Below are 10810 nucleotides of genomic sequence, written 5' to 3' on the forward strand. Positions count from 1 at the left end.
GGGGGGGTGGGGGGGGAAGACAAATAGAATTTTAACATTAAGGGGGGAAAATAAAGCACAGCTTTGTACGAGAACATGGCAAAGGAGAACAGAGGCTGGGCTCTGTAAGACAGTAGAACAGCAAGAGTTCTGTCAAGCGGATGGGATCTGGTCTAGAGAGCAGGGGGACGTTAGCAGTAGTCCTGAGGTTTGTTGCCTGCTCTGTGACTTGCTTTAGTTACCTTCTGCCACTTGCTCTGTGTCAGTTAAAATGCATTATTGCCACTGGGATTTGGAGGGAGCCAGTAGTCAGAGTTACTGTTGTAATAAAAAAATCAAAGGGCGGTGGGTTGGGCCAGATACTGCTGGCATCATTTCAGTGGGTAAAAGTAGGAAGAATTTAATCTGTTCTTCCTAAGCAGAAATTCCCAAACAAAACGAAGTGGCTTGCACATTGAGGAAGTGCAGATCATATAGCATATCTATTTTCCTCTTGCTTTAAAATGTATATGAACCTCAGTATGCCTAACAGAAGTAGCTATTGCGTTGCAACACGGAGGTTCAGTAGGAGCTGGAACGGAGACTTCATTAATGAGAATTCTGGCTCATATCCTGGCACCACTGGTTGGACAAGGATATTGTTCATTTTAGCCCAAGAGCGAATTTCTGGAGTTGTGTCATGCTGGGAGGGGGAGGGGTATCCCGACGTGCATGCTTTGAGCTGGCCCTTAATTGCAGAATCCCAGGCAAGAGTCCATAACATCTCGTTGGTGGAGCTCAGTAGCTGGAAGCTTGGCAGGTGTTTGTCTGCCTTTCTCCCATCGGCAAGTGTGCTCTGACAAAAGGAAATAGCTCTGGGAGCTCCAGGAATTAAGCAGTCTTATTTGGCTAATGCCTTCGTGTTCCTCCCTGGGAGCGCGCATATGGCAAACGTGCCGGCGCACGGCTACGGAGCAGAGAGCTGCAGCCCCGCGGGCCTGGGCACAGCCGAAGCTGCTCAAGGCTGAGAGTGCAGCTGAATCGGGGGTCGCCCTGTGCAGAGGGGTGGCTGCAGAGCCACGCCAGGCTAACGGCGTGTTGTGTAGCTGCCTAGATAGCAACACGGCACAGAGACAAGTTGTTTCTGGCTAGGAACAGGCTTGCAAACCAAATGGAGTCTGATGCCACTCAGTGAATGGAGAGCTGTAGGGCTTCATTAGAGGGGGGGAAAAGGTTAAATGAAATTGACTTTGTGCATTTTTCCTGTGTGCCACTTCTTATTTCCTCTTGAATTGGTTGTTATTCATAGAATCATCTACAGGGCCATGAGAGCTTGGCCCGTGGAGATTGTTCATCTCCAGCTTATTAGCAGCTCCAAGCTGAGCACTGCTGCTAGCAGATGCTTTTTGAAATTACCTTCCAAATGTATTTCTTATACCTGAAATGTATGCAGTTGGTGCTATCACCTGTTGAGAGCTGCCTGAAGACGATACCATGTCTCAGTCTTCCCAGAGGCTTGTCCATGGGCCTGGTGCATTCTCATTGATGTCCCAGTGCCACCACACTGAGTGTTACAGAAGGGAGGGACTCTGTTCTGCAGTGGCATAGCTGAGACTGCATCAGGCCTTTCCTTGAGACCTCTGAAATGGCAACAGGGCAGGTTGGCATGGGAAGAGCCTGGGCAGATGGATGGATCTGTATCCAAACACATGGATACAGATGGAATTTTCACAGAAATTGTTGGGCTTCTATGACTGAGTTATAACCAGTCAGTAACTGGTGGATTGGGATCCGTAACTAATAAAGGGACACCTATTTATTTGCTTGTTTTGTTATTTTACTTTTTGAATTTGAGTAATGACGGGTTTGGATTCTGTCACAGACTGTTAAGTTTTGTGAATTAACTTTGTGTCCCAGTAACTTGTATTTGGCTGCAGCGGATTTTCCAGGAAGTGGTCTCTGAAACCGTTTTTAATTTCTGTTGGCAGTATTGGCCCTGCAGAGCTAAGTTTGGTGGGCGTTAGCCTGATTTTCACAGTTCTCTCGCTTTACTGGGAGCCTACAGAAACCCACTGAAATAAGCAAGTTGATTGTTTTAAAAGCCCCTTGCTGACAGATCTGTAGAGCAGTCATTTCATCCTGAAGTGCTTTTTCTCACTGCCACTATGGAGACTCAGACACAGCAGTATATGGGGGGATCTCGTGTAATCATGCATCTGCTTATTTTGCCCTTTGCCTTTTAAGATCTTACAGGCCCTTGGAAAATCATACCACCCTGGCTGCTTCCGCTGCGTGGTGTGTAACGAGTGTTTGGATGGAGTCCCCTTCACTGTAGATGTGGAGAACAATATTTACTGTGTCAAAGACTACCATACGTAAGTACGCAAATCCATTGCATGCTTGGAAAAATTATGGTAGTTAAATTATTGGTATAGTTATAAGCCTTGTGGTAGATAAAAAGGGTCATTCCTACTTGCTCAGGTGTCCCTCAAGTGCTGCTCTCACATTTTGCGTTTGTAAAGTATTTTAAAGTTATATTAAAGGTCACTTCATGGGTGCAGTGTGGCATATAGTGGCCAGCTGAGGCTGAAAATCAGTTGTGTCAGAGGATGTACTTCTCTGGTGGCTGTTCCTCTACTTCTTTCAGGACTTTCAATACTAATTAGATCAGGCTGATTCTGCAAGTGAGGGTAGGTTCTGCTGGCTGCTTCTAAGAGTCGAGGTTCTGGTAGTGCATGACACTGGCGAGTGTACATTAGGTTAACCTGGACTGGACAGCAGACGTGTCATTAGCAGCTAGCATTAGAATGATTTTAGCCTCACCTGACAAAAAGTTTTGTGGTTTAAGTGATTGCTTTTGGAATCCTTGCTGCTCCCGCTCAAAGCAATGTGAATGCTCTTCGCTCCAGTCAGCCAATAGCTCAGCTTATGCAGCAAGAGTAAATCACTCTTGAGTTCGAACTCAACCCTATTGGTACCAAGTTGACCGTGTTACAAGGACAGAGTGAATGTTGGCCCAGTGATAGTTGCAAAATGCAGCTGTGGATAATAAGACCAGTTGATGTATTTGGTTTAAGTAGATCCTAGCCACAATCAGCCCCTCTCCTATTTAGCATGGTTATGTCTTCCTGATGTCAGATGGTGACAGTCCCTAAGTCAGGAGCTGCCTTGCAGTCAAAGCAGCGAGTCTCTGGAAGAATTTGAATGGTTTTATGAGTAAAGGAAGGTAAGAGAAAGGGCGTATGTGGGAATAGGGCTGGATTCACTGTGCCTAGGGGTCAGGAAGACCTAAGCAATAAAGCTGGGGTAGATTGGCCTCTTCCAAATTTCCTTTTCCCTGAATATCATCAAACATGTAGAGGTGTTTCAAACCCTGTGTATCTACGTTTTGCTAAAAACAAGGCATGGTTAGAATAGCTTGCTCAGTTCTACTTTTTGAAGAAGCTTTAAATGTGATTTGAACACTTTCTTCTTCTACCCTAGGGTTTTTGCACCAAAATGCGCTTCCTGTAACCAGCCGATCCTACCAGCACAGGTACATGTTAACATGCGCTGTCTCTTTAGAGAAAACAGCTCTTGCCATAAGAACACTTTCAAAAAATGTATTAGATGCTTTCCCTCCCTCTTCCAGAAGCTGTACTATGTCAGATACTAAATTAACTATAGTGTGGCAGTAATGTCACTCCTAAACGTTCCCAGAGGTTGTAATAGTCATACTACTTACGCAGCATAGTGCTTTGTATCTTTAGGGTGCTTTCCAGGTCTTAATTATGCTGTTATAAATCTCATTTAATTGAAAGCCCTGACTGGGGCTCCAAGAATAACCCAAGAAGTAAAGCCCTGTTTATTTTTAGAATCTCCTGTTAGCTCAAGTAGCAATTTTCCTTGTCTGCCACATTTGCATTTCTGGTGTGGATCTGTTAAGATGCCCAAACCTGAAAAGTCATCTGAGGGTTGCCCTGACCCCGTGAAAAGGCCACACAGTCTGTCATCCAGGGCTGGCAATGCAATGAAAGTGCTTAAAAAGCAGAAGAAAAGTTGGCTAAAAGGGAAGCCAGGTGAATGACCTGCTGGTGACCTCAGCCTGTCCTATCCTGACCATATAGTTAGTGTGATAAGGCTTCTGCATTAAGACATCCCTTTCCTGCCTGCCCCCAGTAAGACATCCCTCGTACTCCGGTGGGCGCAGGACCCTCTGAGTTCCCGTTGCTGAGGTCCCTGACCAGCTCATTTGTAAGCAAGGGCCTCAGCACCTCCCTCCTTTCCTCTTGTGTTTATAGAGCCAGAGCTCGTGTCCCGTAAGCTGCTGTGCCCTAGTAAAGCCTGTGGCTAGAGCCTCTCAGCATGCCCACCTCCATCGCTCTGCATGTTACTCTCTATCTGTCATTATTATTTCTGTTAAATGGCCAGGTCTCACATAATTAAAAACTTTTTATAAAGGCTGAGCCAGAACTGCTTGTCCTGGTGATGGGATGTGAGGAGGAGGAAACCTCTATGTAAATTTCACTGGATTTGTGTCTTACAAAAAGACTTCTTTAAAAAAAAGGAAAAAAAAAAAGCAGTCCTACTGCTGACTCATCTGATGGCTAGCAGGATAGACTCCACGTTATTTCCCATGGAGGTTTCTTGGGTTAGTTCAAGTCTAGCAGTGCAGGTACTAACTCGCCCACAGCTTCTCTCAGACATAGCCTACGTCATATCTGATGCTCTAACCACACCTAGAACTGGAAACAATGCAAGGCAACAAATTTAATGAGCTCTGTCTTCAGAGGCTTCAGAGTGGATCAGGAAAAGAGTCTGTGAGGTTACTAGAAGGGTATGGGCTGCTCTGCAGGGCCTAGGGCTCCGCCAGGAATTGCACAACTCCACTGCATCCACCCTCACGCTGAGGTTGCCTGTGCACAGTTACCTGCCAGACTGGTATGTAAATCCCTATGGGGTACATACAGTGACATGTACATGTCCAAAATAGCTGTGCAGCAGATGGTTTGAGGGGATACACATCCTGGAAAACTCAGGCCAGGATGTCTGCAAGGAAAAGTTACCCAGTCAGCAGGTCATAGTTTTTGGCTGGTAATCTGTTCAGATCCTGGGTGCTCTTGGAAAATTACTGCATTTCAAGACTGATTTGTCCCTTGAGGATGAAGTTTTGGCTACGCTTCCCAAATGACCTCTACAGCTTAGATGTCACACACCTGTGCTGCTGCTAAACAGCAAAACCAGTGGTGCGGTGCTGTGCACCAGAGGACAAAACCCTCGGTGGTCACAGAGCTCTGCTCTGCGGAGGAAGAGGGGATCCCTCAGGGAAACAGCTCTCCAAAGCAATGGGTTGGGCACTGAAAGAAGATTGAGGAAACCCCACTTACAAGCCCACTCTTACCTTCTCTCTGCTTCCCCAACAGGGCTCTGAGGAGACCATTCGGGTGGTGTCAATGGACAAAGACTACCATGTGGAGTGCTACCACTGTGAGGTAAGCATCAGGCCCGCCCCATGGCAAGGCTTTGCAGCCTTGTGGTAGGTGCCTGACTCGCACCCCCGGGCGCGCTCACTGGCTATTGCACGCCTGGGCAGGTAGGGCTCTGCCCCACGGCTCCCGGAGGCAGGCAAAGGGATGAGTGCTAGCTGGGCTGCAAGTGGTGCTGCCACCTCCAGTACCAAATTAGTTTCTTTTTTCCCCAGTATATTAACTTCAAAAGCTGTGTTTGGTTGTTTGGGTTGACTTTTTCTCAGCATTTCCAGATGGGGAGAGAACAAAGAATAGGTGCTGGTTCTCTTTTCTCCTGATCTCTGGGTACAGTTTGTGTGGCTTTGATCTGAGGCGACTTGAATTCCCAGTGCCTGTGCTGGGAAGGAGCCTCACTCCTACACTGGAAGGCTTTTCTAGGGAATCTGTGTTTTTCCATGCTGAATGAATATTGATTCTTTACTAGAAAAGAGAGGGATACCATTGACTTTCTGTCACTTCTTGGGAGTAGTTTCTTTTTGTGCAGACCATTTAAATGTGTATTGGGGCAGATCAAATTGTGGGATTAGTGCTCTTGGTTCGGGGAGGAGAGCGGAGTTCAGTCCCAGCTCTGTATGCAGGAGCATGAGGAGGGAAACAAGCTCTTTGATTGGGGATCAACCCAAAACTTCCTTTTTGCTGTAGGTTTGGCGCTCTGATGTAATATGTAAATATCCACACAGATCCTACCTGTCTTAGCACCAGAGGCAAAAATGCAGCAATGCTATCTTCCATGCACTTTTGCACAAAAAGTTTTTAACAAAGAGACTTCCGACTGAGGGAGAAAATAACAAAATTCAGGGCATCTTGAAACGTATATGAACGTAAATGTAAGGAAGACCCCATCCACTCAGCTATCTCCTTCCAACAGCGATACCTGATACTCCATCATTTTCTATTAATTTTTAAAGATAAATTGGCACAGGAAATCACAGCATTTTGGAGAGCTGTATTTCCCTCCTCCTTCTTCCCCCATCTATTGCTTTGTGCAGGCTTCACCTAAGATGACAGCTCCCTCCCCTTCTCTCTCAGGCTATTGACTTTATATTAGAATGTCCCCATGGGGGTTTATTTTCAGTTCTGTTTCAGTATTCATTTCCCCATTCTCCTTCCAGTTTGAGGCAAATCAAGCTGCCTCCACATCTGCCCAGAATGGCAGAGTGCATTTATGTACAGAAATCAGGGGGTTAGCCATGTGTTAATGGGGTAGGTTACCGCCTAATGGTCTCAAATCAGGCTCTCAAACTGTACACACTGGGTCACTCCTGTCTCCCAACACTGCTAGAAAATGTAGTGCCAGGGTTTTGAGGTATTCGCGTGGAGATTTTTGCAAAGGGTATGATGACTTACGCAGCCACTTCTGAAATGCCATCAATGTCATCATCATCTGGTGGCCTTGCAAAGTCAATAGTCAGTGTGGAAACTGCTGCTTTTCTGTATCATCTTGTGCAAGTGCGTAACTTCTGCTGAGAAGTTCAACCCAGTTTACAGATGAATAGACCCCCATTCTAAAATTGAAATCCACTGAGAAGGCAGACTTTCCATTGCAGAAAAGGATACAACACCTGGCACATCTGTAGGGTATCTGAAATTGTCAAATTCTAATGAGGAATTTAATTGTAAGTTGTACATAAAGGACTATAACGTTATTATATAATATACTGTAACACAAAGAAAGCTACCTTAGCAGAAACTTTGATTTAAAGCCTCCCTAAACTAACACTCCAGTTTTAAAGCTTACTTTAAACCCCATTTTTCATTCTTATTTCAGCATTGGTCACAACAACCCCATGCAGCGCTACAGGCTTGGGGAAGAGTGGCTGGATAGCTGCCTGGTGGAAAAGGACCTGGGGGTACTGGTTGACAGCCGGCTGAATATGAGCCAGCAGTGTGCCCAGGTGGCCAAGAAGGCCAATGGCATCCTGGCCTGTATCAGGAATAGTGTGACCAGCAGGAGCAGGGAAGTGATCGTTCCCCTGTACTCGGTGCTGGTGAGGCCGCACCTCGAATACTGTGTTCAGTTTTGGGCCCCTCACTACAAGAAGGATGTTGCATTGCTGGAGCATGTCCAGAGGAGAGCAACCAAGCTGGTGAGGGGTCTGGAGCACAAGTCATACGAGGAACGGCTGAGGGAACTGGGGTTGTTTAGTCTGGAGAAGAGGAGGCTGAGGGGAGACCTGATCGCCCTCTACAGCTACCTGAAAGGAGGCTGTAGGGAGGTGGGGGTCGGCCTCTTCTCCCTGGTAACAGATGATAGGACGAGGGGGAATGGTTTGAAGCTGCGCCAGGGCAGGTTTAGGTTAGATATTAGGAAAAACTTCTTCACTGAAAGGGTTGTCAGGCTCTGGAATGGGCTGCCCAGGGAGGTGGTAGAGTCCCCATCCTTGGAGGTATTTAAAAGAAGGATAGATGAGGTGCTTAGGGACATGGTTTAGTGGTGGGATGGCAGGGTTAGGTTAACGGTTGGACTCGATGATCTTAAAGGTCTTTTCCAACCAAAGTGATTCTATGATTCTATGATTCTATGATTGTAAAACTCGAGGATTTTAACTTGAGCTATGAAAGCTGAAAGATTGTATTTTGTGTCCAATTAAAAACTTTGCATCAGTTTTCAATACTAAAAAGACCTGTATGAGCAACTTGTTCAGGGTTTTTTTTTTTCTTTCTATAAAACGCGCAGATACATACTCAGAACCTCTGGTTTGTCAGGCCTGGAATGATTTTTAAATATTTATTTAACATACCTGAAACATCAAACCCAAGCACAAAATTGCCATGACTTTCAAATGTCTTCAAAATTATAACAATGACAACTAGGAACCAGGATTGTCTCTATTGCAGTGTATATCATAGTCAGCAGGCAGGATCACTGTTTATTGTTTTTATTTATGTTCCCCCACTGTTGTTCACCCATGTTGTCCCTGTAGTTGTGTGCCAGTCCCAGAGGTACTGACATATTTCCACTGAAGATGGACCATTGGCCTTGAAATCTTTAATTATTATTTTTTAATTCCAAATTAGAGAAAGTGCAGCCCTACTTCAGAAGTAAAATGTGTCTCATCTCCCCCTCTTCCCCACTCCTCTCATTCTCTACTTTACACGCCCCTGTTTCTTGCTCACTGCCCTGTTGCAGAATTAGCTCCTCCTCTGTTCTTACCTCTTCCGGGTTGTGTGTGTCAGGGTCAGCCCTTGGCCTGTTTTTGGCTGATTGACATCAACGTTTATTAGATGAAGAAGAGATCAGAATGGGAAACAACAAGGAAAAAAATGCTGGGCACCACTCTAGCCTGTCCTGTTTAATTTCAGTGATGTCATTTTGCTTAATATGAGGTAGCCAGGGTCTACTCACCGAAAACTCTTTAGGTTGGTGGCTTTGGAGGCGTGGGAGGGAGCTCTCGGGGTTATGCGGGGTAGATGGGCATTGTTGTGAGACGACCTACCTGAATCACACACTCATCTGGGATGTTACGTGTTTCTTCCAGGACTGTGGCTTGCAGCTCAATGATGAGGAAGGCCATCGTTGTTACCCGTTAGAGGGCCACTTGCTCTGCCACGGCTGTCATATCAGGCGCCTTAATATTAAACTGCCGTCACATCCACCTCCGAGCTATCCAATGCATGTCACAGAACTCTGAAAGACATTTCCATTACCAATAAGCTGTTTGAAAGAGAAGACAAAAATCTAAATACGACTTTCCTGTTCCTTTAAAGATGAGATTCCAGTAATAACCATCTAAACCAGCTATTTATTTTTTAAATCAGAGGTGAGGGGTCCTTTTCTGATCTTGTACATATGCATTCTTTTATCTAGATGTTTTCACTGAGGTACTGTCTACTTGAACAAATAATTCACCACTAAACTGTAACTGTAAACAGCAGCATTTCTAAAAGCAATGGTAAAAAGGGCTGCTCTGCACTCCATACTCGCTTTCCTTCAGTGGACATTTTGCCCAAGGAGTGTAGAATTACTTTCCAAAAGTTAGCACCTTATCATATTGCAGCAAGCGTGATAAGATAAATGCTAGCATTTTAGCTAGTTTTGTTGAATTCTGGTCTTAGAGAATGCAGTCTCACATTTTTTAAAACTTAGACTCAACAGAAGTAGTGAAACGGAAGCAAACAAGGGGTTTTAGCAATGACAGTTTTCAGCATGAATTGAATTATGGCATTCCGTGAACAAGCATCAGGCCAGCTTTCCATCCTACAAGGTTCCACAGTCATCCAAAGACTTTTTATAGCTTGTTAAAGAAATACAGCAAGGATTTCATATAAAAAACACGTTACGGAGGAATATATCCAAAAGATTGGCACATGCAGGGTCATAGCAGTTGCAGAAAGTTACAAACCTCTGTAATTGCTTGCCATGTACAACTGTAGCCATGGTTTCAAAATGCATTCGTATCAACTCGATTTGGCACTTACTAAAGAATTAATCTTTTAAACCTGTTTTTTTTGTGTAATAGGGTTAGCAGCCCCTTTCTATGCAAAGGTACACTTGTCTTTATACTACTTGTTCTATACAAGACTTCATGTTACCAACTGCTTTATGATTGTATGTTGATACGTTATTAAAACAAGAGGGGGGCAGTGGTTTTTTTGTATTATCTTTTCGGCTTTGTGTTCTTTTCTAGATGTACTTTTGAGCTGATTACGGTGATTGTCTTCATTGGAAAACAAAGTACAGTTTAGCAGAAATAATAATTTAGAGAGCCAGACCATTGAAACATTGGTATTTTGTAACAAGTATTAGATGTACATAGAATGTACACACTTCCATATTTTGCATAAGCTTTTACAGTAACCTCAGAGCTCTGGGGAAATATATGTCTTCCATATAGGAAGTTAGATGAATCTTTTTTATGGTTTGTTTTCTACCATGTGTTGATGATTTACATGCAAATCACACATCTGTATGTTTAAAAAATTCCTTGCATTCTCATGAGAATTGATCCAGCCTTCCTGAATTTATATTTTAAATAAATCCATCATTGCTGTCTTTAACTGTATCCAAAATTACAATAAAATAAAATTCTTCTGCTCCAGAGGAAGTGGAAATACCAGATCAGATTCTCCGCATGTGTAAATTGGGACGTTTCCATGCCAGTTCTCAACACATCGAGAATCTGACCGATCCATTCAGAAATGATCCCACGTTAAATTCAGCACACAGGCTGATGAAATGACTTGACTTACTTGGTAACACCATTGCAGTTCAGTTTCTTATGCTCCATTGATTTTTTGAAAGCCATTTGTGGTGCTCTTGAAAAGTACAAAGAGCATCCAATGGACACCAATTCCTAAGTGGAATAATTAACTCCCTTAACAGAACTTTTTGAAAATCTGGAATT

General features: G+C 44.3%; 1 protein-coding gene across 1 annotated transcript in view; it reads left to right on the forward strand.

Moving 5' to 3' along the window:
* Positions 1 to 9097, forward strand: part of LOC104123661 (WT1 interacting protein) — a 49307-nt gene extending 40210 nt beyond the window's left edge. The window contains exons 5-8 of the mRNA XM_009635936.2: positions 2203 to 2333; positions 3442 to 3493; positions 5361 to 5429; positions 8945 to 9097. Coding sequence (XP_009634231.1) covers positions 2203 to 2333; positions 3442 to 3493; positions 5361 to 5429; positions 8945 to 9097 — 405 coding nt within the window. The remainder of the gene's footprint in view (positions 1 to 2202; positions 2334 to 3441; positions 3494 to 5360; positions 5430 to 8944) is intronic.
* Positions 9098 to 10810: the final 1713 nt, after the last annotated feature.

Source organism: Egretta garzetta, unplaced genomic scaffold (assembly GCF_000687185.1).
Source record: "Egretta garzetta isolate BGI_Z169 unplaced genomic scaffold, ASM68718v1 scaffold23, whole genome shotgun sequence".
NCBI lineage: Eukaryota > Metazoa > Chordata > Aves > Pelecaniformes > Ardeidae > Egretta > Egretta garzetta.